The following is a 25,586-nucleotide window of genomic DNA, read 5'->3' as shown; positions in this document are numbered from 1 at the left end:
GGCTCCGCCTTCCCGGGACTCGAAATCCAGGACTTCTTGCATGCATTAGGTCTGCTTCTCCCACTCCGGGTTCAGCAGCTTTGTGGGGATATTGGGTGAGAGGTCCAAGTGCCCCGATTGTGTTATCCTGGGGGAAAGCGGAAAAGGGAAAGGGACAGCACCTCCTATCTAATTTGGGCGTGCTAGGCTCCGCCCCTCATGCATATGCAGACACCCTACCCCCCCTCCCGCGCGCTGGTCCCGCCCTCTCATCTACATATGTATATCATCTCCCGGACCCTCAGAGGCGGCCGCTGAACTACCTCTCCCATTTCCCTTGCGCACAGAGCACCCCGCCTCCTTCTTTACGTAAGAACGCTCCTGGCCCCACCCCCTCCCGTAGCCTCTCCGCCTCTCCTCTGGCCACGCCCTCTCAGCGGCCGCATACGCAAGCAAGTACGCCGCTGCGGCTCGGCGGCGGCTGGGCGAGGCCTTCATGAAGGCCGGCCCGCTGGCTTCGCCGGCTCCGCCCTGACACGTCCCGGAGCGCAGGCGCTGCTCGGCCCACTTGCCTGATTAGCATAGGGCGCTGGGCCACGCCCCCTGCTTTGCATGCGCACGGCCAGCCCCGCCCCCGCTGTCAGCTGGAGGAAGCGGAGTAGGAAGCGGCCGCGATGTCCTTTTGTGTCCTACAAGCCGCCGGCGGCGCCGCCGAGTGAGGGGACGCGGCGCGGCGGGGCGGCGCGGCCCGAGGAGGCGGCGGAGGAGGGGCCGCCCGCGGCCCCAGGCTCACCCCGGCGCTCCGGGCCGCTCGGCCCCCATGCCTGCCCGCCCGCCCTGCCGGGGCCCCAGGTCCGGGGGCGGAGGGGAGCGCCGCTGGAGGGTGGGCGGGCGGTGCGCCGGGGCCATGTGCGAACGGGGCAGGGAGGCGGGCGGGGGGCGGGCTCCAGGCGGGGTCCGGCCCGGGTCACGGTCGGGACCCGGTCGAAAGCCAGACAGGGTCAGGGTCTGGACGGGATATGGCGTCCAGGTCTTAGGGCGCCGGCCTGAGACCAGAGTCGGGCTTGGGCTTCGGATCTAGTCCCAGGGCAGGGTTCAATCCGGCACCTGGAGCATGCCGAAGTCCCAGGGGAGGGCCGGGCTGGAAGATGGGAAGGGTTTTCTGTCGGGGAAGGGGCTTTGAAGACCACGTGGGGGCGCTCGAAGGGGCCTAGGGCCACCCTCCTCTCTGGGTCAAAGGTCATCGCACTGGCAGGGGAGAACTTCCTCCTCCTTGGCGCTCCCCCATTACTTCCTGATAACCTGATAGAGGTCCCCCGCCGGCGGAGGGGGAGGGGAGGCGCAGCAACTTTAGGCAACTTCCCGTAGGTGTGCGCAGGTTGGGGGGGGCGGGGCGCCCCGTGGTGGAGGACTCTGCGGCAGCAGGAGTGTAAGAGCGAATGTGCTGGAGGGGGTGCAAGGAGGTGGAGCCACGCCCGCTGGTGTGCCTGGGGCTGGAGGTGGCGATGTGTCAGGTGTGAGAGGCTCTGAATGTGTTTCCACGAGGGACTATGCCTGTGTGTGTGTGTGTGTGTGTGTGTGTGTGTGTGTGAGAGTGAGAGTGTGGGGGCATGGTGAGAGTGTAAGAGTGTGTGAGCCAGAGTGTGATTATGAGCCTTGGGTGTGACTGTTATGGGGTGTGCACTTCAGGAGGAGTGTGCGAAGGCAAACGGGAGCATGAGTGAGTGCTGGGGTTTGGGAAAGGACATGTGTGAGCGTGAAACTGCCCAGGAGAGTGATTGTGTGTGAGCGTGTGTGTGCAGGTGAGGACACCTGAGGACCCAGGTGAGTGTGAGTGTGAGGGTGTAAACACACGCACGCGTGTGTGAGCACATCAACTACCCTTGGGTTTGTGTGCCTCAGTTTAGTTTCTCTCTGGAATGGAGGGTACCCAGGTGTGGGGGAGATCACTGAGCTCTCTAACATCTGGAGAAAATTTGAGAGGTATCTCACTCCTGGCTGGGGATTCCAGACGGGGTTGAAGGTTGCTTGGGCACTTAGGTTACCCTATTCCTTGGCCTGGGTGGGAGTAGGGGGTTTCCAAGCCTTCTGCAGTTTCCCAAGTGGGAGACCGGCTGTCAGTTACTGGCTCTGGAGACTCTGTTTCCATGGCAACAGTCACGGGCGGGGGGTGGGGTGGCTCTTCATGGGCAGCCTTCCTTGGACTCTGTCCCCCCCACCCTCTTGCTGAGCCTGCAAGCCTGGCCCCAGGCCTGGGGTTGGGCAACCAGGGTGACAGGGTGTCTCCATCCCCCATCCCAGGGCCTCCCTGTGACCTGACGGGTCTCTTCCCGCAGGTGACCAGCGCCATGTCCAGCCAGGTGGTGGGCATTGAGCCTCTCTACATCAAGGCAGAGCCAGCCAGTCCTGACAGCCCAAAGGGTTCCTCGGAGACTGAGACTGAGCCCCCCGTGGCCCTGGCCCCTGGCCCAGCTCCCACCCGCTGCCTCCCAGGCCACAAGGAGGAGGAGGATGGGGAGGGGGCTGGGCCTGGCGAGCAGGGTGGTGGGAAGCTGGTGCTCAGCTCCCTGCCCAAACGCCTCTGCCTGGTCTGTGGGGACGTGGCCTCCGGCTACCACTATGGTGTGGCATCCTGTGAGGCCTGCAAAGCCTTCTTCAAGAGGACCATCCAGGGTGAGCCCCCACCCCGCTCCTGTGCCCTTTGCCCTCTGGGCCTGGCGCTCCCCAGTTGGTGCTCTGCTGGGTGGCAGTAGGCCCCCAGGCTGCCGTGGTACCACTTGGGGTTGGCAGCCTGGAGTTCCCAGGCCCTCCTACCTCCCAGGAACGTCCTTTCCCTTAAACATTAAATAAAGCCACCAGGATGTGTTGATGGATTGGATGTGGGGTGTGAGAGTGGGACTCAAGATGCCTCCTAAGTTTCTGGTTACTCTAGGCCCAGCATCTTCCACAGCGGCTCTGACGAATTCAAAGCAGCCTCTGCTTGCTCCTAAACTTTACTCTTGCTTCCAGCAGCTGCTGGCCTCTCACCAGCAGAGAACATGCCCCCTTTTGTGCTGATTTCCCCGAAGCAGCATGAGCACAAGGCAGGTTTTTACGGGTAACTGAGAGTGGCTACGTCGTACTTCAGCACCTAACTTTAAAAAGACTATTAGGCATCCCTGCCAGTAGTACTCACTGAATTTTTCTCACTCGGGAGAGCATATCAAAATACGAGTGAGCAAGATGGTGATGTAATAAGCATTATTTGGGATGTGCCCTTTACTTATATTTTTATATAAACCATAGGTTACTTGGGGGTTATAACATGTAGCCTTTTTGAGAACATTCCTTGAGTGCCAGGCACTGTGTCCTGTTACGTTTATGCTCTCAGTTACCCACACAGCAATCTCTAAGGTGCCAGCACTATTATAACTGAAGCCCAGAGAGGTTTTCAAAACTTTGTTCAGGTCCCACAGGTAGAAAAATGGCAGAAACAAGATATGAACTTGGGTCGACTGAGGTCCAGAGCTAAGCTCCTAAAGGCCAGGCTGTTGCCTCTGCTTATTACTAATAACTGAACTTTGGACAGATGCCTCACGACTGATTGTGACATTCTAGCAAGTTTTGACTTGGCTGAGACCCGCTGGTCTAAAAGCTCCATGCTCCCTTCTGGCCCTGAAGACCTGAGCCAACAGGTCCAGGTCCGGGTCCAGGTGTCTCCTACCCACCCTGGAATGCTTCGTTCTCTGTTGACAAATATTTATCGAGCACTAGCCATAAATAGTGATCATTCATGGAGCATTTAGGTGCTGTGAGCCATGTTAAATGTCTTACCTTGATTTTCCCATTTAGTTCTCACAACTAACCTTTGTAAGAAGTAGTTTTTTTATAAAGTTTTATATTTATTTATTTATTTAATTTATTTATTTTTGGCTGCATTGGGTCTTCGTTGCTGCATCCGGGCTTTCTCTAGTTGTGGCGAGCAGGGACTACTCTTCATTGCGGTGGCTTCTCTTGTTGCGAAGCACGGGCTCTAGGCGCGCAGGCTTCGGCGTTTGTGGCGTGTGAGCTCAGTAGTTGTGGCTCGTGGGCTCTAGAGCCCAGGCTCAGTAGTTGTGGCGCACGGGCTTAGCTGCTCTGCTGCGTGTGGGATCTTCCTGGACCAGGGCTTGAACCCGTGTCCCCTGCATTGGCAGGCAGATTCTTAACCACTGCACCACCGGGGAAGCCCAGAAGTAGTTTTTAATCATCCCAGTTTTACAGATGGGAAAACTGAGGGTTCGAGGGCTTAGGTGTGGGACTTGCCCAAGGTCACACCATTGGTAAGTGGCAGCCTCCAGGATCCTTGCTCTTCACAAACTTGTGCTCTGTTGTCCTGGCCACTGTTCCAGGTGTGGGGGCATAGCTGGGACTAAGGCAGGATCGCTCCTGTCCTCAAGCAGTTTACATTCCAGCAGAGGGGAGAGAGAGAGAAAACAGTGAACTGCACACAGTTGTTACAGTACAGCTGCGGTGACTGCTGGAGGGCGAGGAGCAGGGTGTGTGCCAGGGAACCTGGCTGGGTCTGGGACTCTGGAGTGCCTCCCTGAAGAGGTGTCTTGAGCTGAAGAAGCCCAGGTAGGGTGTAGGAGGAAGCAGGCTGTGAGGAGAAATGCACCACTGGACCGCTAGGGAACTCCCTGTCTTAGGTTTTAATAGGATGTCTCTGTGTTGACAGTAACCTAAGGAGGCAAAGACAGAGCAGGAGGGGAGGTGACAGTGACTCTGGTCAAGGGTAGAAACAGTTGCCAGGGGCAGAAGAGGGGCGCTTCTGGACATAGTAGGAGGTGAAGCCCACCAGGATCTGTCAGTGGGTTGGGTTTGGGGTGTGAGAGAGGAATTAAAAATGTCTCCTAGATTTCTGCTTGAGCAGCTGGACAAATGGGGTTGCAGGTTTTGGAGGGGTAGGTTGGGGGCTCCATCTAGAACTGCTTAAGTTTGTAGTGTCTTCCAGGCGCGCAGGAGGAGGCAGTGGGATACGTCTAGAGTTCAGGCTGGTCTAGGCCAGAGACGGAGATTTGAAAGCCCATGACTTGGTGAGATCACCATTTGAGTGAGTCAGTGGAGACAGGTCGGAGGGCCACCCTAGGGGTCTTCAATGGAAGGAGCGTGGGCCGATGCACAGAAACCACAAGGTGGCAATGAGGTGGGAGGAAAGCCGGGAGTGTGGTTTCCTAGAAGCAAAAGAAGAAAAGTGTTTCTAGGAGGGATCAATGGCATTAGATGCTCCATTGGGCCAAATGACATAAGGATGAGAATTGACCGCTTGATGTAGCAATGTGGAGGCCACTGTGGCCCTTGATGAGAGCAGCACAGCCCAGAAACGTGACTTGACAAGAAGCTTGGGCCAGGTGCAGCCCGACTCCTCTGGTCCCAGTCCCTCCTTTGCCCAGGCCGGGGCCCCTAGCCCAGTGGCCTTTCCCTTCAGTGCTCGGGCTTCCCTGCCCCATTCACAGCACTCCTGCTCTCCCCAGACCTGTGCTTACCTGGGGTGAGTCAGGGGACTCCTGTCCGCTGGGCCTCCTCCGGGCCCTGGGAGGCCGCCACTGGAGCCCTGCCTCTTCCTGGCAGGGAGCATCGAGTACAGCTGTCCAGCCTCCAACGAGTGCGAGATCACCAAGCGGAGACGCAAGGCCTGCCAGGCCTGTCGCTTCACCAAGTGCCTGCGGGTGGGCATGCTCAAGGAGGGTGAGCGCTGGCGGGGGCCTGGGCAAGGCGTGGGGGCTGGGCACAGGGGGTTGGGCTGGGCAAGGCCTGGGAAGTTCCTGGCGGACTGGGCTGGGCAGGTGGGCTCTGGAGAGCAAGCCAGCCCCAGCCCCGTGGACACAGCCCTGTCCTACAATTCAAGGGGTACGTCTGGACCGTGTCCGGGGTGGGCGACAGAAGTACAAGCGGCGGCCAGAGGTGGACCCGCTGCCCTTCCCAGGCCCCTTCCCTGCTGGACCTCTGGCAGTAGGTGGAGGCCCTCGGAAGACAGGTGAGATCACAGTGGGGTCTTTGGGGGCTCTGGGGTTGGGGTGGAGCTCGGACATGGGAGACCTGTCTGACGTCATTCACCCGGGATAGTAGTTCTCTTGGGCACTGGGACCCAAACCTTCCCTTCATCTATTCGTTTACTCATTTCCCCCAAGAAGTATTTACGAAAATATCCTTTTCTATGTCAGGCCTCGAGCAGTACAGCTGGGAGCAGGGAGTTTTCTGACACTCAGAACCTGTCCACAAACAGACGCTTTCCCTGGGAGATAGTGTAGCCCTTCCCGGAGAGAGGTGTCTGAGCCTGGCTGGCCAGTGGCTATTGAGGAAGGCCACGGGGGGACTGACTCTGGGAAGATGCTTGACCCTGAAGTGCTGGCAAAGTGATGAATTTGAGTGCCACTTTCAACTATCACTGCAGCCCCGGTGAATGCACTGGTGTCCCACCTCCTGGTGGTTGAGCCTGAGAAGCTGTATGCCATGCCCGACCCAGCGGGCCCTGATGGACACCTCCCAGCCGTGGCTACCCTCTGTGACCTCTTTGACCGAGAGATCGTGGTCACCATCAGCTGGGCCAAGAGCATCCCAGGTAGAGGGCCCGGGCGATGTGGGGCTTCCCTGGGTGGGCGGGGCCGTGCCTGCTCTGGTGCGCTCGCTCAGCCAGCTCTGCCCCCCACTGCCCTCCAGGTTTCTCGTCACTGTCGCTGTCTGACCAGATGTCAGTTCTGCAGAGCGTGTGGATGGAGGTCCTGGTGTTGGGTGTGGCCCAGCGCTCACTTCCACTGCAGGATGAGCTGGCCTTCGCCGAGGACCTGGTCCTGGATGAAGAGGGGGCTCGAGCAGCTGGCCTGGGGGAGCTGGGGGCTGCCCTGTTGCAGCTGGTGCGGCGACTGCAGGCCCTGCGGCTGGAACGCGAGGAATACGTTCTGCTGAAGGCCCTGGCCCTCGCCAATTCAGGTGAGTCTGGGGCAAGTACTGACAGGTCTCTTTGTAAGGCCCTCTGGTTTTTAACTCTGATGGTGGCACAGTCCCATTTTGCAGACAAGGAAAACTGTAGCTTAGGTGAAGAAAGAACAGTGACTTCCTGAAAGTCACAAAGCCGGGCAAGGACAGGTCCAGGGACTGCATGCAGGATTTTGAACCCTGGTGTCCATACTTTTGTGGAAAGGTGAACCATTTAGCGAGAGAGAAGGTGATGGGGATAGGAGGCGGCCACGGCCGAGGGAGAAAGGGCGGGCCTTGGCTGATGGGCGGAGCAGTGGGTGGTGCTTCAGCAAATCCTTGTCTGGCTCCTGGTTGGGACCCATCCAGCGGTGCCCCGGCAGATGTGGCTCTGCCCTTTCTGGAGACGGCCCACGTCAACAGCTCTCTCTCCTTTCCTTGCAGACTCTGTGCACATTGAAGATGCTGAGGCTGTGGAGCAGCTTCGAGAAGCTCTACACGAGGCCCTGCTGGAGTATGAAGCTGGCCGGGCAGGCCCCGGAGGGGGTGCTGAGCGGAGGCGGGCAGGCAGGCTGCTGCTCACACTACCGCTCCTTCGCCAGACGGCAGGCAAAGTGCTGGCCCATTTCTATGGGGTGAAGCTGGAGGGCAAGGTGCCCATGCACAAGCTGTTCCTGGAGATGCTTGAGGCCATGATGGACTGAGGCGAGGGCTGGGCACAGGTGGGGGTGCTGGCAGGACCCGCCCAGCACGGGGTCAGCCCCAAGGGGGCAGAGCTGGGGTCTGGGCAGTGCCACAGCCTGCTGGCAGGGCCAGGGCAACACCATCAGCCGGAGCAGGCCCTATGCCCTCCCCTCCCCCCTCCCAGGGGGTGTCAGAAGCTGGGAACGTGCATGCCCAGGCTCTGGGCACAGTGCTGCCCCTCGCAAGCCATAACGTGCCCCCAGGGTGTAGGGGGCCTTGCGGAAGCCATAGGGGGCTGTAGGGGACGTGTGTGTGTGCGCGCGTGTGTGCGTGTGTGTGTGTGTGTATGTGGGGTGGGGGGGGGGCAGAAGCCTGATCTCAGGGAGGGAAGGGAGTGGAGGCCACAGGCTCCCAGTGGGTGATGCTTTTGCTGCTGCTTAATCCGACTCCCTCTCCAGAACAGAGAGGGATTTGGAGAGCAAAGGCCCCTGCTCCCTTCGCTCCTTTCCTCATCATTTGCATTGGGCATTACTGCCCCCCCCCCTTGAAGCAATAACTCCAAGCAGGCTCCAGCCTCTGGGCCCCTGGGGCGGCCAGGGCGCCCACATCAGCTCCCACCCAGCCTCCTCACGGGGTAGGGAGAGCACTGTCTCTATGCCCTGCAGAGCAATAACACTATATTTATTTTTGGGTTTGGCCAGGGAGGCGCAGGGACATGGGGCAAGCCAGGGCCCAGAGCCCTTGGCTGTACAGAGACTCTATTTTAATGTATATTTGCTGCAAAGAGAAACCGCTTTTGGTTTTGAACCTTTAATGAGAAAAAAAATATAATACCGAGCTCAAGAACACCGTGTGTTTGGTGTGTCACTGGACCAAGGGCTGAGGATACACAGGATAGAAGTAGCAAACAGGATACACGTAAACAAAGATACGCTCACAAAATGAAAAACGGGCCTGGCACGCTTTTAAGTCTCAGTTTCCTCGTCACTCAGCAGCATGTTGGGGATCCCACGGCTGATGGGGAACAGACGTCCCGACTCTGGGCATTGCAGGGTGCCCTCCAACACATCCACCTGCAGGAAGAGGGGAAGAGAGCTGAGCACTGACAGCCTCCAGGTGTGGGCGTATGGCCAGGAAGCAAGTAATGGGCTGGTTCTCACCTCCAGCAGAACGTGGTGCATCTTTCTCAGAAATCTCTCGTCATGCTCATATCCCTGAATCGGCTCTTTGGGCACCTCGACCAGATGCAACTGTGGGCAAGAGGCCCAAATCATCTCTGGGTATCCCCGTCACTCGCCCTGAGGCCAGGCTCCCTGGCCTGGTGTAAAGGACTGCGGTGAGACCACCCCCCCCCCCAAGGTGTGCACGGGAGAAAACGAGGGTCCTCACGGTGTCCGCAGCCTCCAGAAGCGCCGCCCACTCCACCTTGGGTATCATACGAGCTACGAAGTCGGGGTTGAACTCCACAGGGCTGATGCGGACCTCGGTGGCCTGCGCGGTGGAGAGATTTAGTTAGGCAGGGACCAGATCTTGGTTCTCCTACCCCTGCCCCCAGGAGAGGGGCCCGAGATCTCCCCCGGCCGGTACCTGGAGGCGCAGGGGGAAGCCACGGGGCCCCACCCCCCGCACATGCGAACTCAGCAGGTTGTGGGTGAGCAGCTTCATCTCGACGCTACGCGCTCTCGCAAAGACGGAACCGGAAGGAGGGCGGATTCCCCTGGCGTAATTTCCGGGGCTGCTCCGCTCTATCCTATTGGACAGCTGGGAGGAGCGGAACCGGCGAACTTGCTAGAACTTCCCGTGTTTGCCGGAACGGAGGTCGGATGGCATCAAACGCTGCTCCCGGAAGCGTTTTGGCAGGAGATTGCTACGGCGCAGGCCCAGTGGTTTTGGCTGAGACAAACCTCAAATTGCTGCAAGTCGTGTACAACGCAAATATGTAAAACAGCTGCAATGCAGGGGCCTTCGTGGACTGCAAAATAAATATGCTTTACTCCTACACAGGCGCCTGACACCATCGTTCCTCGCCCCTTGCTTCGGTTAAGGAACGGAAATACTGCCCCAGTCCGTAAACTATGCCAATCAAAACAGCAGCACCCTATGCTTGCATGCAAATAAGCTGCGCGGCAGCCGAAAGCTCCGCCCATTTGCAAGTGCGCAAGTGATCCAGTCCCTAATGCAGATGAGCCGAGCCGTGTCGAAGACTCCGCCTTGCGCGCGGTGCCCGCGCCTGCGCAGTGGAGGCGCTGCGCAGGGGGCCGGGGCGACCTACGCCCCGCCTTTTGCTCCGCCTTTCGCAGGATTGCGTGGTAGCATCTTTGTCCCGCCCAGCCTTCTACCTTAGCCTCGAGGCAGGGGCGGGGCAATTGTGGTTTCGAGACCCGGCATGCCGCTGGCGTGGCTGCGCATCCTGGGCAGTAGAGCGGGCTCGGCGGTCTCCCGGCCGGCCGTCGCTGAGTGTGCGGCAGCGGCAGCGGCAGCAGCGGGAGCCGGAGGGTGCGTGAAAGGAGGCCTAGAGTGGACGCTTGGCGGGGTCCGAGGTTTCAGAAGCGCTGCTGTAGCCATGGCCCCGATCAAGGTGACCGTTGGCCCAGCCAGGCCTGACCTCTTCGCGGCCCCCCCCGCCCCCCGCCTATTTCCCCAAGCCCCTTCGTCCCTCTTGTCTGGGGGAGAGTCACCCTCTTTCTTACCCTCCGGACCCCTCCCCGCTGCCCTAGAGGCTCCTTCCGCCGTCTGTCCGCCCCCCCCATCCCTTCATCAAGACCCTGTGGCTGCAACGTTGTTGCCAGTTTTAGGGGCCTCATGCTCCATCTCCTGGGACAGTCAAGGCTTTTGAGCCTTCCCCTCATCTCCCTTCCGCGTCCACCTTGGGACACCAGTGTTGAGTCTTCACCATTTTCAGGAGGTTGAGTACCATGGCTTCCCACCTTATGGAACCATCTCCTTTACCCTTTTCAATCCCCATATGTGCCCTCCTCCATACCTTCCCGCCCCCACTGCACTCCTCTCGTGGCTAATTCCCACGCTTCTGAGTTTTTCACCCTTCTCATCTTCTGGAACCATCCCCAGCTCCTTGGGACTCCCCTTTGCCCCACAGTCTTCTGAGATCTCCCCCCTCCTTCTGCATCCTACAACCAACTGCTGGGTTTCTCAGAGGCACTCCCCTCACCCCTGACTTTCCCCCCTTTTCTCTACCTTTTCTGGCCCCATGAAGCCCTCACACACTCCCAGGTAGACTGATCCCTCCCCCTTCAAGAGATTCCTTCTTTTATTCTCTACCCTCTGGATGTAGGAATCTGCACCCCACTCCCCAACTTTCCCACCTTCTGCTGCCTTCCCTTTTTCTCTTCTTGAGGGTGGGACACTCAGCCGTGGCCGGGATCCCCTCCCTCCATGTTGTCAGGGCCTCCTCCCCACCTCCTCCTGCCCATCTACCCCAGTCCTTTCCTGTAACTCAGGTTGTTTACTCAACCTCTTGCGACACCTGGAGAGGCCTCTCGCTTTTTCTGTTGTCACCAACTGGCCCTTAAGAGGAATAGGGCCACCTTGAAACCTGGAGCATGTGGGGTAACCAGGTGGTTGCTGGGAAGGGACCTCTGGAAGCTCTGACAGGGTTGGACTTTCCCGCTGGGTGTCAACCCTGGCTCCACCGGACCAGGCAGGGCTACTTGGCCCTTTGTCCGCCATCCACCATCCGCACAAAGGGCCAAGGAGGCACCACCATCCGGGTGCCTCCTGCAGCACCCCCCCCCCGACTCCTTACCTTGGTGTCATTCCCTCTAGGTGGGAGATGCCATCCCATCGGTGGTGGTATTTGAAGGGAATCCTGGGAACAAGGTGAACCTGGCAGAGCTGTTCAAGGGCAAGAAGGGGGTGCTCTTTGGAGTCCCTGGGGCCTTTACCCCTGGCTGTTCCAAGGTGAGGGCTGCCCTTCTGGGGCTCAGCAGTTGGGATCTTGTGTACATGTTTGTATTGTTCATTAGTCCCTTACATAGTCCTGGGGTAGCTTGTACCAAGAGGATGTAGATGACATGACAGTTAAAAAACCGTTATTGGGTTTTTAAAAAAATAAGTTGAGGCTGTGAACAGGTACCAGGAATGTAGGAGAAAAGGTGATGCAATGAAATCCAACACCTCTCATTGATCCTGCTGGGTGACAGGCACAGTGGAAGGGACTTGGGACTTGGGTAAATGAGACATAGTCCTGCCCATGGAAAGTGCATGGTCTTGACCAAGGAACACTTAAGTTTGGATCTGAGCGTCCTAGTGGCCAAGGCAAAAAGGAACTGTGGCTTACACAGTTCTCATTGTCTGATCAAAGCTGTTGAAGTAGGGAAGTGAGGAGGGCCTAGAGATGAAGGGTAGGCTGAGGAGCAGAGGCAATTGTCCATCTTCTGAATCTTTGTTTCCCCTCCCCAGACCCACCTGCCAGGGTACGTGGAGCAGGCTGGCACCCTGAAGGCCAAGGGGATCGAGGTGGTGGCATGTCTGAGCGTTAATGATGTCTTTGTGACTGAAGAGTGGGGGCGAGCGCACAACACAGAAGGCAAGGTGAGGTGTGGGTCCTGCGGGGTATCAGGGGCCAAGCAGGAGATTTTTCTTGTGACCTTACTTTCTCCTTAGGTTCGGCTCCTGGCCGACCCCACTGGGGCCTTTGGAAAGGTGAGTGCACCCGGCCCCCCAGCCTCCATCTTGGAAGCAGGGACTTGGAGGGACATGGCCAGTGTGGGGACCAGCCAGGTCTGGGAGTTCCTGACCTTTCCTTTGCTTCTCCTTTCAGGAGACAGATTTGTTACTAGATGATTCACTGGTGTCCCTCTTTGGGAATCGACGGCTGAAGAGGTAAAAGCAGGAGGGTTTCCTGTGCGGTTCCCCTGCTACCCCACCTGTCTCCATTCCCAGCCTCCAGGCCCAGGCTGTTGCAGCTGGCCCGGCCCTTCTTTCTGGCAGGTTCTCCATGGTGATAGAGGATGGCATCGTGAAGTCCCTGAACGTGGAGCCAGATGGCACGGGCCTCACCTGCAGTCTGGCCCCCAGCATCGTCTCACAGCTCTGAGGCCTTGGTCCCAGGTGTACTCCTTCTGTTCTTGCCTATTTCACCTGCCTAGCCCTGGGCAGGGGGCCCCAGCCTAGCCTCAGCTGGGGCTACTCAGTTGGAACTTCGGCCAGATTTCTGTAATAAACACTTCTGGTTCATGTCTGTCTCCTTGATTTTGAATTCCTGCTTTTCTCAGGGCCAGGCCTCATTGACAGTCAAGCTGTGAGGGTAGTGGGCAGGTGCTGAAGGGGGGACTAGTAGGGGACCCTGATTTAACTTAGGAGGTAGTCAGAGAAAGTCCCTTGAACGAGGTGTTATGAAGCCTCCATCTGCAAGCTGAGAAAGGGCCAGTGGTCTGAAGAGTGAGGGAAGGAGCAGTCGTGCAGGGGGAGCTCACCTGGGAAGGCCCCGGGCAGACCTGGGCTTGCCTAGGGCCCGTGACCTTTTGCATCCGATACCTGGGTGATGGATGATCTCATTTTGACTGTAGACCTCAGGGTAGAAACTTTGTCCCAAGGACCCCCCGACACCTGGGCCAAACCTCAGCCCCACCATTCTTTCAGATTCTGCTGAACCCCTTCTGGGAGCACCCACATCCCAAGAAGGGCCCCTGGCCACGTGGGACCATCTGATGGGCAGAAGGAGCTCCATCCGTGGAGGCAGTGCCGGTTCAGTCCGGGGGCTTCCTGGGAGCAGAGTCTAGGTGAGCTGTAGAGGGGAGGAGATGCTCGTGAGACCTGCCCAGCAGTGGGTGTACTGTGAGGGGCTGGGGGTCAGGGAGGCCAGCGGGGCTTGGGGCTGAGGTCCATGGCTGTCTGCAGGCCCTTCCCCCTTGGGCCTCTGCCTCTTGTCCCTGGGAAGCCCTGTGTCTGGCAGCAGACAGTGATTATTAGACACCTGCCGTGTTGAGGAGCTCACAGCCTAAGGGAGGCAGGTACTCGAGTTAAACTACAAATCCTCGCCACGACCCTGTGGGATGTGAGCTCTTACTGCTGTTATGGCACAGAGAGGTTAGGTAGGTAGGCCTGGCTCACCCAGCCACTTCAGAGGAACTTGGACTTGGCCCCTGGAAACTTGACTCACGTGTGGCACCGACCTGCCATGTGCCCTGTGAGCACCAGGCTCCGAGGGGCCCTCCCTGCCCAGCCCGGCCATCTGTGGAGGCTCAGGGCAGGTGCAGAGCTGCCTAGGGCAGGCTGAGAGGTCGCAGAGGTGGTCAAGGAAAGGCCTCTTGCAGGACACAGCCCTTGAGGCAGTGGGACCAGTGCTCCAGATGGAGGGAGCAATGTGACCATAGGGATGGAGAGTGGAACAGCCCCAAGGTGCTGCAGCGCTGGGGCAGCTGAATGAGAGGATGCCGGGAGGGCAGCCCTGTAAGCTGCTTACCTTTCACCCTGCGGGCCCCTCAGGCCAGTGAAGGATGCCTGCAGGGCAGCGACAGGTCAGATTCCCACCTGGGCTCCCGTGTGGATGTAGAGCTGGAGCGGGGCGAGCAGGGGAGAGGCCAGTGCGGGGCAGGATTGATGACCGAGTGATGTCCGGGAGGTGGGTGCTGGGACGGGGGGACCTGTGGGTGTTGGAGGGAAGGGTGAGTCCAGGGGACCACTCGGCCGGAGGTCTAAGGGGTGGTGTCCCTGTGGGTGGGCCCTCAGCAGGGGGCCAGCCTCCCTGCAGGGGTCCCAGGTGCTCAGCCTGCCTGAGATGGCCGGCCCACTGACCTTTGTCCCTTCGGTTCTCTCCCACAGTCTGTCACCCCTCAGGGGTCCTGGGCTGGGGTGGGGCAGGGGGCTGACCACCACTCCAGCTTCCCAAGCCCTTGTAACCTGCCCCTGCCAAGCCCTGGGTCACAGTGCTGTCCTGGACCGGACGGTGGGAAGGCCCTTTCTTTCCCGGACACCATCTCTCAATCTTCGCATCATACAAATGAGGAAACTGAGGCGTATGTAGTTTCCTCCATGGTCACCTGTGCGCACACCAGTGAGTGGTTTGGAACCCCTGGGAGCCCCAGGTGGAGGGAGCACGAGAGTCAGCAGCTGGGCTCTCAGAGCCGGGTGTCTGCCGGTGTAGATGGCAGGTCAAGCGGGCCCCCTGTGGGCTGGCACCCTTATTCCTCTTCCCAGCAGACCTTGTGCCACTCTGGCAGCTCCCCACTCTCAGGACAAGCCCAGTCTCCATGCTTGCCACTCAGCTGCCTCTGTTCCTCCACTCCTGGCCTCATGTCTGGGCTGGCTGAAGTCCAGTGAGGCCTCTGAGAGGAAGTGTCCCCTCCAGGGTCCTGTTGCCACTGGCTGGGCCTTTAGGGCAGGATGAGGGGGTTCCAGGGCCGGGGTGGCCCCTTCGGACAGCATGATGGGAGCTCGATGTGGGTGGAGGCGGGCCTTTGGCCTCAGTGGCCCTGGAGGCTGGCCGTGTGGCTCAGCTCTGGTGTGGTGGGTGTCCTGTGAGCTGCTCCAGGTGCTGGAGTGGCCGAGATCAACCATCTCATGGTAAGAGCATCTGGCAGATCTCCACCTGCAGGGCGGACAGGTCAGATTTCAGGCCTATAGATAAGGGCAGGCCAGGCCACGGTGGCCTAGACCAGCAGGTTCTGGAGGCCTGAGGCTACACGTGACAGAGCACTGTACGTGACCTGCCTGGGCTGTTGGTGGCCTAAAGGCCAACATTAGAATCCATCAACCAACCCTCAAACATTCACCCGACACATCTGCAAGTAAAACTCCCCGGCATGTCCTGACCTGCCCAAGGCCACAGCAACTTCTACCTAGAAGGTCAAGGATTTTGCTCAGTATCAGTGATTCTGAGCCTTTTCTGGGTCAGAAATTCTTCTGAAGTATTGCTAAGAGCAGTGCCCCTTTCGTTAGAAAATGCATGTTTGAATACGTGTGCACACACATGGACACCTACATGCTCTTTAAAAGTTTCAAGGAACTCCCAAAGTCCTACCAGAATTCCAGGTGAGCCCCGTCCCCGACCTGGGACGCATCATAGCAGAGCGGGGTTGCCAGGCCTCGGGCTCAGACCACCAGACTGTGAGTCCCAGCCTGCTACTAGGGAGCTGGGGACCTTGGGCGGGCTATTTGGTTTTCCTTGACCCCGCTTCCCTCATCTTTAGAGTGAGAATAATCCAACTCACCTCGTAGGGTCATTGTGGGGAATGCATGAGACAGTTTATGTAAAGCGTTTGGCGCAGTGCCTAGCACTCAGTAAGTGCCCAATACACGGCTGGAATAAAAAAGAAAAAGAACCCCCGCTCTCCACCATGCAGCCTTCACGTTGGTAGGGAAAGAGCTAGGAGTTAGGAGAGAGGCCAAATCCCAGGGCTGTCCTTGATGATTCCCGTTCTGTGCCCCTCTGGGCCTCAGTTTCCACATCAGTATAATGGGGCTAGTGATTCTCTTATCGTCCAATGTCTCTAGGCTCCCAGGATCTCCTTATGTTGTCCGGCACCCAAAGCCTCACCAGAAGGAGCTGGGAAGACATCTCCAGGGGAATCTTTGTCATCTCCTAGAGAATCGAACCCGGGCTTCTGAGAGCACGAGAGGGCTGGAAGGGGTCCCAGCATTTCTGGCCTAGACTAGGCTTGGGCTGCAGCCGTGCAGGCACCATGACTGGGAGCCCTGGAGGCTACTGGCCCCAGGAGGACACACCCTGCTAGTCTTGGTTTGGGTTTGGCTGCACAGGCATAGAGGAGTGACAGCGGAGAAAGTGTGTGTGTGTGTGTGTGTGTGTGTGTGTGTGTGCGCGCGCGCGCGTGTGTACATACATGTATTTGTATAACTTCTAGAGAAGTTTGGGTAGCATCTGTGTGAAGGCACAGATTTTTGGTGCTAATAAACATGCGTATCAATCTGTTATGTTAATATTTGCACCAACTCTGCCTGCTTGAGCTGGGAATCATGTTTTTTTCTTAACACAGGTAAGGTGCCCTGCTCAGGGTAGGGAATGTGGGAAATATTCAACATGTGTTTTGGGAAGGAGTAAAAAGTGCAGAGAGGGAGACAGAAAGCTATCTTCTCTCCAGCTTCTTGGATATTGGTTCCCATTGTTCCAGCATAAACTTGACTATAGTGGTTCTTAATTAGAACTAGACTTGCTGACACTTCCCTGGTGGCGCAGTGGTTAAGAATCCACCTGCCAATGTAGGGGACACGGGTTCGAGCTCTGGTCCGGGAAGCTCCCACATGTCGTGGAGCAGTTAAGCCCATGTGCCACAACTACTGAGCCTGCGCTCTAGAGGCTGCGAGCCACAACTACTGAAGGCAATGAAAAGTAGCCCCTGCTCACCGCAACGAGAGGAAGCCCCCGCGCAGCAACGAAGACTCAACGCAGTAAAAAATAATAATAATAAATAAATAAATTTAAATAAATAAATAAAAGTGAACAAGTCAGTGTTTTTTTCGTTTTTTTTTTTTTTTTTTTTTCAGTACGCGGGCCTCTCACTGTTGTGGCCTCTCCCGTTGCGGAGCACAGGCTCCGGACGCGCAGGCTCAGCGGCCATGGCTCACGGGCCCAGCCGCTCCGCGGCATGTGGGATCTTCCCGGACCGGGGCACGAACCCCTGTCCCCTGTATCGGCAGGCGGACTCTCAACCGCTGCGCCACCAGGGAAGCCCAAGTCACTGGTTTTTAGTCTATTCACCAAGTTGTGCAGCCATCGCCACTACTAAGATGGATTTTTTTTTTTTTGGCTGCACCAAGGGGCGGGCGGGATCTTAGTTCCCCGACCAGGGATGGAACCTGGGCCCCCTGCAGTGGAAGCGCGCAGTCTTGACCGCTGGACCGCCAGGGGCGTCCCTCAGGTGGATTTTTAATCTCAGTGACTTCTGCCAAGAGGAGGCTGTTGCTGGTCTCGCCCGGCACTGCGATGCGTGTGTGCGTGCCCCGTGTGCTTGTGAAGACCCATTCGGACTTCCGGGGGTTCCGCTTCCCACAGTCACATCAGTATCTTGCATCCTGCGGCTGTTTGCTGAGAGTCATCTCTGCGCCAGCCACGTGCGGGGCTCTGGGACACAGCAGTGAATACGCTGGGCACGGGCCCTGCGGGCGCTACGGGTCTCCCAGCCAGGGCAGCGCCAGCGCAGCTCTGGTCCCACCTCCATGCGCTCCCAGGCTAGTGGGGGCGCCAGACGCCGCATGAGTGCTTACAATCAGTGCGGTGAAGATGTGAAGAGGAAGCACAAGTTGGTCATTTGGGGTATCACAGAAGAAGGACTCTGCCCACTACCCCACCCTCCCATGGGGGAAAGGAAGGGAGAAAAGGACTTCTGGCTGCGGCCGAGAAATGAATAGGTGATAGCCAGGTGAGCAGAGGTGGAAAGTGTGCTCCAGGTGGCGGGAACAGCCTGTGTAAAGGCTAAAGGTGAGGCAGATGAGAGAGTGGACTGAGCAGCCCAGATGAGGGCAGAGAGAGGATTTTGTCCACAAGCCACGGCACGATTGGCTTCTCCTGGTGGACATCTGGGTTTGTCCACGATTTGGCTACGGGCAGCTTCAGACACATTTCTGATTTTGTTTCCTCTTGGGCTTCCTCCTCAGGGCGTGTTCCCAAATGCTGAGAGTGCTTGGGTCAAAGGGCGCTGGCGGTTTTACTGGTGTCTGAAAACCCTGAGGCCGTTTTAAGGGCCATCAGGGATACATGCATGTGCTCCTCTCCCCCTCTCCCCTCAGTGAGCCAACCCGAGTTTTACCTTCTGGATTTACTTTTTGCTCACTTAATGGATTTTTTTTTTGTGGTACGCTGGTCTCTCACTGTTGTGGCCTCTCCCATTGCGGAGCGCAGGCTCCGGACGCTGCAGGCTCAGCGGCCATGGCTCACGGGCCCAGCCGCTCCGCGGCATGTGGGATCTTCCCGGACCAGGACACGAACCCGTGTCCCCTGCATCGGCAGGCGGACTCTCAACCACCGCGCCACCAGGGAAGCCCCGCTTAATGGATTTTTAATGGTACCTCAGCTGTCTTTGATGTGTGTGTCTTTAATTATGAGGGAGGCTAGCAACCTCAGGGCTTGGCACTGGGTCTCCCCATTCTTGCTAACTGGGCTCTGGGCTCCAGCCTTACCCTCCCAGCAGGCAGCAAAAAGGCAGTGGGGACCGTGGGAGGAGATGCAGCTCTCAGAGAGAGGACTTAGGTTTACCCTCATACCCCTCTGAGCCTCACTTTCCTCATCTCTGAAATAGGAATTCTTTTTTTTTTTTTTTTGCTGCACCACGTGGCTTGTGGAATTTTAGTTTCCTAACCAGGGATCAAATCCGGGCCCTTGGCAATGCGAGTGCAGAGTCCTAACCACTGGACCACCAGGGAATTCCCTGAAGTAGGAATTCATCTGTTCAAAACCATTCATTCAGCTGCCACTGCACTCCAGCACTTCCTGGCTGTGTGGCCTGAAGCAAGTGACAGCCTCTCTGTGTTCAGTTTCTTCATCATAAAAGGGAGATGGTGATAATAGTACCTGTATTTTATGGCTGTAGAGGGAATTGAGTGATTAACATATGTGAAGGACAGAGCTGGCACGGGCAAGTGGTCAGCACACGGTGTCGGTGTCACTCTCATGGTTTCCTTGGCCCAGACCGCAGCCCTGGACGACCCCATGGCATCCCTGCCCTCACAGAGCTTCCACTCTAGTGGGGAGCAGATGAAGCAAACAAGGGAAGATGCAGAGTGGCTTAAGACTAAGAGGGGAGAAGGACTGGGGTCTCCTTTAGAAAGGGAAAATCTCGGACTTCCCTGGTGGCACAGTGGTTAAGAACCACCTGCCATGCAACAGACACGGGTTCGATCCCTGGTCTGGGAAGATCCCACATGCTGCGGAGCAGTTAAGCCTGTGTGCCACAACTACTGAGCCTGCGCTCTAGAGCCCGCGAGCCACATCTACAGAGCCTGCATGCTGCAAGTACTGAAGCCCGCGCGTCTAAAGCCCGTGCTCCGCAACAAGAGAAGCCACCGCAATGAGAAGCCCGCGCACCGCGACGAAGACCCAACACAGCCAAAAATAAATAAATAAAATTAAAAACAAAACAAAACTGTAAGTAATCTACAGGTTTATTTAAAAAAAAAAAAGGGAAAATCTTTTCTGAGAAAGAGGCCATTAGGCACACCAGTAGGGGGAGATGGAGCTAGATGGGGGAGGGGGGTTGTGCACGTGTGTGGGTTGGAGAGGGTGTTCCAGGCTGGGGAACAGCAAATGTCGAGGTGCTGAGGGCAGAAGAGAGACTGAGGAAGCTGGAGCGGGTGTGAGGCTGGGAGGTGTGTGTGGGGGGCAAGGGTCAGGTGGCGAGCCTGGGCCGTTCTGCGGGGCCTGGGAGGTCGTGGTGAGAGGCTGGAACTTGATTCATAGTATAGGGGGAAGTCACTGGAGGGTTTTTTGTTTTTGGCCACACCGCGAGGCATGTGGGATCTTAGCTCCCCAACCAGGGCTCTAACCCGCGCCGCCTGCGTTGGAGGTGCGGAGTCCTAACCACTGGGCCGCCAGGGAAGTCCCTCCACTGGAGGGTTTTAAGCACAGAAGGGTCATGAGTCAGTCAGTGTTTCCGAACACCTCCTTGGGCACTGGGTGGAGGCCACCAGGAGAAGGATTGGTGCCGGGGTGCCAGGCTCGGTGAGAGGCTCGGGGCGAGGCAGGGCCCCCGGGAGCGTCGGGGAGCCCTGGGGAAAGCAGAAAGGGAGAGCTGGCCCAGTGTCAGGTAGTGGCGGCTGGGCCGCACTGGGCTCTCTTCAGAGCTGGGCCCAGGCCCTGCAGGCTGCGCCCTGAGGCCCTGGGCACCTGGCCCAGCACTCGGCAGATGGCCCTGGGCCCTCCCCTCCCTGGCTCTGGTTTCCCACCGCCTCCTCCCGCATGGGCAGCTTGTTGGGTTACTGGGCTGAGCATTTCTGTTCTTGTCCAACTCTGGCTATTTCCACCCCCAAATGGTAAGTAGGAAAAACACCCCTTCTCAGACACTTGGGTGGGGAGTAGGGAGTCCTTCAGACCCAACGCCAGAGGGTCAGGTGCCCAGAAACCCCTGGAGGCTGTTTTAGGGTTTTAGTTCTTGAGCCTGGGGCCCTGAACCATCTGGTTAGGGAGCTGGGCCCCAGCCAAGCCGCTGGGGTATCAGGTGGGGCCTGCCGCAGGCAGGGAGAAAAAGCCACTCTCTGACTCAGGCCTGGTTGGTCCTGGGCTCTGGTTGAACCCAGCTGCCACTTGCCCTGGCCTCCCTGGACTCTGCTTCCTGGAGCCCCAGAGCCCTCAAGCCCTCCTGCCCCGGGTCTTTGGGGTCAGACTAGGGCTACCTAGAGAATTCAAAACCAGAAGGGAAGTGGGAGTCCTTCCTGCTCCCACCCTGTGCAGCTGGGGAAGCTGAGCCCTGAGGTAGGAGGCTGCAGGCAGTTGACGACGTTGTCCATTTGTCTGTCTGTCTTTCTCTGCCTCTTGCCTGCCTCCTGAATCCACATGTTGGCAGCAGTGGGCACCAACACCCCCCACCCCACCTTAAAAACTTCCAGAAAAAGATCTCTGAGATGAGCAGTCATTATGGCACTGTAGGAATAGCAAAAGATGCAAATGTTTAAAATCTTTGTCAATAAGAGACAAAGTGACGATGGGAGAGCGCACCGTAGGATACAATGTAGCTATTCAAAAGGCCAAGGCCAACGGTTCTGAACAGAAATGAAGCAGATTGTGAAATATATCTCAAAGCATGGAGGTGCACACATAACGTGTGTGTGTGTGTGGGTGTGGGTGTGGTTGCAACCACTTGTGACAGACTTGGGCAGCTGCAGCTCAGGAAGGACACAGAAAATGCTAACGGGGCATGGCATTGGGGACTGGGTTTGGGAGTGAAGAGGGGGAGACTTGATTTTTTCTCTATATCCTTAGGCACTCTTGACATTTTTTTCTTTCTTTCTTTCTTTTTTTTTTTTGCGGTACGCAGGCCTTTCACTGTTGTGGCCTCTCCCGTTGCGGAGCACAGGCTCCAGACGCGCAGGCTCAGGGGCCATGGCTCACGGGCCCAGCCGTTCCAGGGCATGTGGGATCTTCCTGGACTGGGGCACGAACCCCTGTCCGCTGCATCGGCAGGCGGACTCTCTCTCGACATTTTTGATCATGCATCTGAACAATTTTTTTGAAATAAATTTATTTATTTATTTTTGGCTGTGTTGGGTCTTCATTGCTGCGAGTGGGCTTCCTCTTTGCGGTGGCTTCTCTTGTTGCAGAGCACGGGCTCTAGGTGTTTGGGCTTCAGTAGTTGCAGCAGGTGGGCTCAGTAGTTGTGGTGCACAGGCTTAACTGCTCTGCAGCATGTGCAGACCAGGGCTCGGACCCGTGTCCTCTGCATTGGCAGGCGTTTTCTTAACCATTGTGCCACCAGGGAAGTTCCTGAACAATTTTTTTTTTATTGCTGTACGCGGGCCTCTCACTGTTGCGGCCCCTCCCGTTGTGGAGCACAGGCTCCGGACGCACAGGCTCAGCGGCCATGGCTCAATGGGCCCAGCCGCTCCGCGGCATGTGGGATCTTCCCAGACCGGGGCACGAACCCGTGTCCCCTGCATCGGCAGGCAGACTCTCAACCACTGCACCACCAGGGAAGCCCCTGAACAATTTTTTAAAGGAAAAAAATCTAGCCTAGGGATAGGGACCACTGCCAGCCCCTGAGGAACATCCCTCAATAGTTAATTGAGCCTCGAAATCCCAACATCTTGGGGTCAGCTGATGAGGGAGCCCCTCCCCAGCCTCCTCCCCCCCGCCTGCCCCCCGAGCCTCCCTCTGCCTGACTCAGCTGAACCAACTCATAGAACCAGATTGAGAGACTGAGGTGCAGCCGGGCATGTCTGGAGTGACGAATGTGAGAGCAATCAGCAAGAGCAATGGGGCGACACGGCCCAGGCCTCCGAGGAGGCTGGAGGAAGGGTGTGACTCGGAAGCCACGGAGCAAGGCAGGGGCCCTTGGCTGCTGGGAGGTGAGGCCCTCTCACCACTCTTCGCTAACCCAGAGCGGGTTCTCCGGAGTACTTCCTGGGCTGGAATCCCGAGGTAGGGGCGGATGGAAATAGGTGTAAGATTCGCAGAGTCCAATCTGGATGGACCCTTGATATTATTAATACTAAAGATAATAAACTGGTGTCTGGTGTCTGAAATTTGGGACCACACTAGGGACCATTTCATGAATGCTTCAGCCGGGCACCAGCTTGTGGAATCCTTGTAACAACCCTTTGAGAGGATTATCTGCATTTCCAGATGCTTCTAGGGAGGCTTAAACAACTGGATATGCTCTTCTGCTAACAACCCTGCGCAGCTTCCTGTTGCCTGGTCAGGCTACCACTTCAGAGCTGTGTGATTTTGGGCAAGTTCTTAACCTCTCTGAGTCTCGGTTTCCTTCTCTATAAATTGGAGATAACCCATAGTCCTTATTTCATAAACTAGTCCTGTGCAAATAAGTTAGTAAGTGTAAAGTATTGGTAACCAGGACTGGCTCATGATAAGCCTGTGTTTGCAATATTGCCCCATCTTGCAGCAAATCTAAGATGTCAACGATTGTAAAAGACGCCGCTAAAGAAAATGCCACTAAAAGAAGAATGCTGCCAGTTAACTATGTCCCAAGGCTCTTTCATCACTAGACTATTTTATACTTCCCGAAGGAGCTCTTTTTTTTTTTTGCGGTACGCGGGCCTTTCACTGTTGTGGCCTCTCCCGTTGCAGAGCACAGGCTCCAGACGCGCAGGCTCAGCGGCCATGGCTCACGGGCCCAGCCGCTCCGCGGCATGTGGGATCTTCCCGGACTGGGGCACGAACCCGTGTCCCCTGCATCGGCAGGTGGACTCTCAACCACTGCGCCACCAGGGAAGCCCCCGAAGGAGCTCTTTTTGACTTAGACATAGATTCTCATCATACATAATTCTGATGCACACATAAAAAGGAAAATATAAGCAAAAGAAATAGTTTACGCTGTTCAGAAAACTCCTTCACATTTGGAATCCGACAGAGGCGCGATGTCAGTATTTCCCTGCCACCCACTCCTGTGAGGCATCAAGAGTTCGGGAGAGCGGTGCTCCCCCCCGAAATTCACAAGACAACCGGAAACCACCAGCAGCCATCAGAGTCCTAAGCCAACTGTGCAGGACCGCAGAGCAAGCCGACTCTGATTTCTGCTTTGGGAGTGTTGCTGACAAGTCTGGCTCCTCTCCCCCGGGAGCTCCCACCCTTTGGGGCCTGGGGTTAAGAGCGCTCCGCTCTTGTCTCTGGGGTTTTCTCCCAAGCTGCTGATGCCCTTTCGGCAGGGTTTGATGCTTCTGAAGTATGGGCACGTGCAGGCAATGACAATGACGTCGACTGTTGCTGGCTAGCCAGCAACTCTACCATGTAACCTGACTTCAGCGATTTAAATGTGAGAAACAAAGTGTCTGGGAATCGATGAAACATGAATAATTTCTGAACGTTACACGGGCCGTGCTTCCAGCTGCCACAGAACGCTTGCACGTTCTGCTTCGGCTGCTTGAAATGCCCTTCCTTCCTCCCCACTTTGCCTAGTTTACCCAGGTATCCCTGATCTCAGCTTCATGGTCATCCCCCCACCCCACCCCCCATGCCTTTCCTGATCATCCCACTGACGTCAAATCCCTTCCCTGTCAATGCACCTAGTACAGCTGCAATGTTACATTTTGGGTGTGTGTGTGTGTGTGTGTGTGTGTGTGTGTGTGTGTGTGTGTGTGTGTGTGTGTGTGTGTGTGTGTGTGTGGTTTTCTGCGTAGCTGTCTCCCCAGTGTACTGGGCATACCACGGGGGCAGGGACTATGTGGCTTTTTACCACATCTCAGTACCCAGCAATGTCCCACACAGAGCCCAGTAGTGAGCAGTGGGGGAACTGGGGTGTCCTCCTGGCCTCGTGGTTTATCTGTGAGACACGTGCTGCTGGTCTCTGCATTGAACTGTGTCCCTCAGAGGCTGGATTCTAACTCACTTCTTTCACAGACGGGAAATTGAGGCCTGTGAGGTCACTAGCCCACGGGCTAGACGTTCTGTCTCAGTCCGGTGTATATAGAGTATGGGGGGGGGGTCCGAGGAGGGGGTACTCACTTCTGGTCGGGGTTCAGAGGAGGCGGCACCTCCCAAGCCTCGTAGGTTGGGAGGGTGATTTGGGTACGTTTGGGAAACATCAAGGGGAAAGGGAAGCCAGGCAAATCAGAAGATGCAGGTGTGGGCACCTAGATGCCCCGTGTAAGGCCCCTTCCGAGGCCCTGGAAGGTACAAGGCTGAGGTCACCCTCTTGGGTTTCAAGTTGGGTAACCGAGGCCCAGAGAGGGGGAGGACTCACCTGCCATTGTCCATCGAGCCAGGAGAGCTGTGGGCCTTGCTCCTGGGCGGCCCTGACTCCACCTTCCCCTGCTAACCTCCGAGCTGGCCCTGCCCAAGATGCTGGGAGGATGCAGGGAGGCGAAGGGGGGGGGCGCTGAGGCAGGACTCCGGGGGTGCACAGGGCTGCCGGCACCCGGAAGGAGGAAGCTGCTCAGGGTGTCTGTGGCTGGGCCTGGGCCCACTCGGGACTTCCTCTTCCTCTCAGGGCAGGTGTAGCCACCAGAGCGGGACCGACACCCTGACCCCGTCATGGATGGGGGCAAGGGGCCCAGGATCAGAGACTTCCTGAGTGGGAGCCTGGCCACCTGGGTGAGGGGGAAGTGCGAGGGAGTCTGGGGAGGGGAAATGAGCAGCAGGGAGGGGCTGGTGTGGGGTGGGGGGAGAGGGGGCAGAGCTGGGGCCTGAGGGGAGGAGCGGGCTCAGGTGGGGATGGGGAAGTCCAGGCAGCTGTGCAGCAGGAAAAGGGGTCCAGGTCCGTGGCCACTGGCGTTCAGGGGACTGGTGAGGAGGGGGCTGCGTGGGCCCAGGAGGCAGGTCAGAGGGGCTCTGCCGGTGCGGCCTCCCACCCAGGCCAGCTGACTCCTTTGTGTCCCCACAGGCGCTGGGCCTGGCCGGGCTGGTGGGGGAG

The 25,586-nt window shown here is 57.4% G+C and overlaps 3 protein-coding genes across 3 annotated transcripts; 2 read left to right on the top strand and 1 right to left on the bottom strand.

Annotated features, from left to right (window-relative positions):
• Positions 1 to 293: 293 nt before the first annotated feature.
• Positions 294 to 8,442, top strand: ESRRA (estrogen related receptor alpha). Its single transcript, XM_030833755.3, has 7 exons — positions 294 to 831; positions 2,316 to 2,652; positions 5,569 to 5,685; positions 5,846 to 5,974; positions 6,392 to 6,559; positions 6,658 to 6,927; positions 7,357 to 8,442. Exons 1-7 carry the CDS (start codon positions 592 to 594, stop codon positions 7,614 to 7,616), a joined length of 1,521 nt encoding a protein of 506 aa, XP_030689615.2. The 5' UTR covers positions 294 to 591; the 3' UTR covers positions 7,617 to 8,442.
• Positions 8,388 to 9,644, bottom strand: TRMT112 (tRNA methyltransferase activator subunit 11-2). The gene is made up of 4 exons (XM_030833759.3): positions 9,184 to 9,644; positions 8,986 to 9,087; positions 8,757 to 8,846; positions 8,388 to 8,669 (listed from the first exon to the last, which is right to left on the bottom strand). Exons 1-4 carry the CDS (start codon positions 9,259 to 9,261, stop codon positions 8,562 to 8,564), a joined length of 378 nt encoding a protein of 125 aa, XP_030689619.1. The 5' UTR covers positions 9,262 to 9,644; the 3' UTR covers positions 8,388 to 8,561.
• Positions 9,645 to 9,894: 250 nt separating this feature from the next.
• Positions 9,895 to 12,792, top strand: PRDX5 (peroxiredoxin 5). Its single transcript, XM_030833758.3, has 6 exons — positions 9,895 to 10,174; positions 11,380 to 11,514; positions 12,016 to 12,147; positions 12,220 to 12,258; positions 12,377 to 12,438; positions 12,547 to 12,792. The coding sequence occupies exons 1-6, from the start codon at positions 9,983 to 9,985 to the stop codon at positions 12,650 to 12,652; spliced, it is 666 nt and encodes a 221-aa protein (XP_030689618.1). The 5' UTR covers positions 9,895 to 9,982; the 3' UTR covers positions 12,653 to 12,792.
• The last annotated feature ends 12,794 nt before the right edge of the window (positions 12,793 to 25,586 follow it).

The sequence above is a fragment of the Globicephala melas genome, chromosome 8, assembly GCF_963455315.2.
Source record: "Globicephala melas chromosome 8, mGloMel1.2, whole genome shotgun sequence".
Lineage (NCBI taxonomy): Eukaryota > Metazoa > Chordata > Mammalia > Artiodactyla > Delphinidae > Globicephala > Globicephala melas.
The sequence above is the reverse complement of the archived record's forward strand: the minus strand, read 5'-3'. Positions and strand labels throughout refer to the sequence as shown.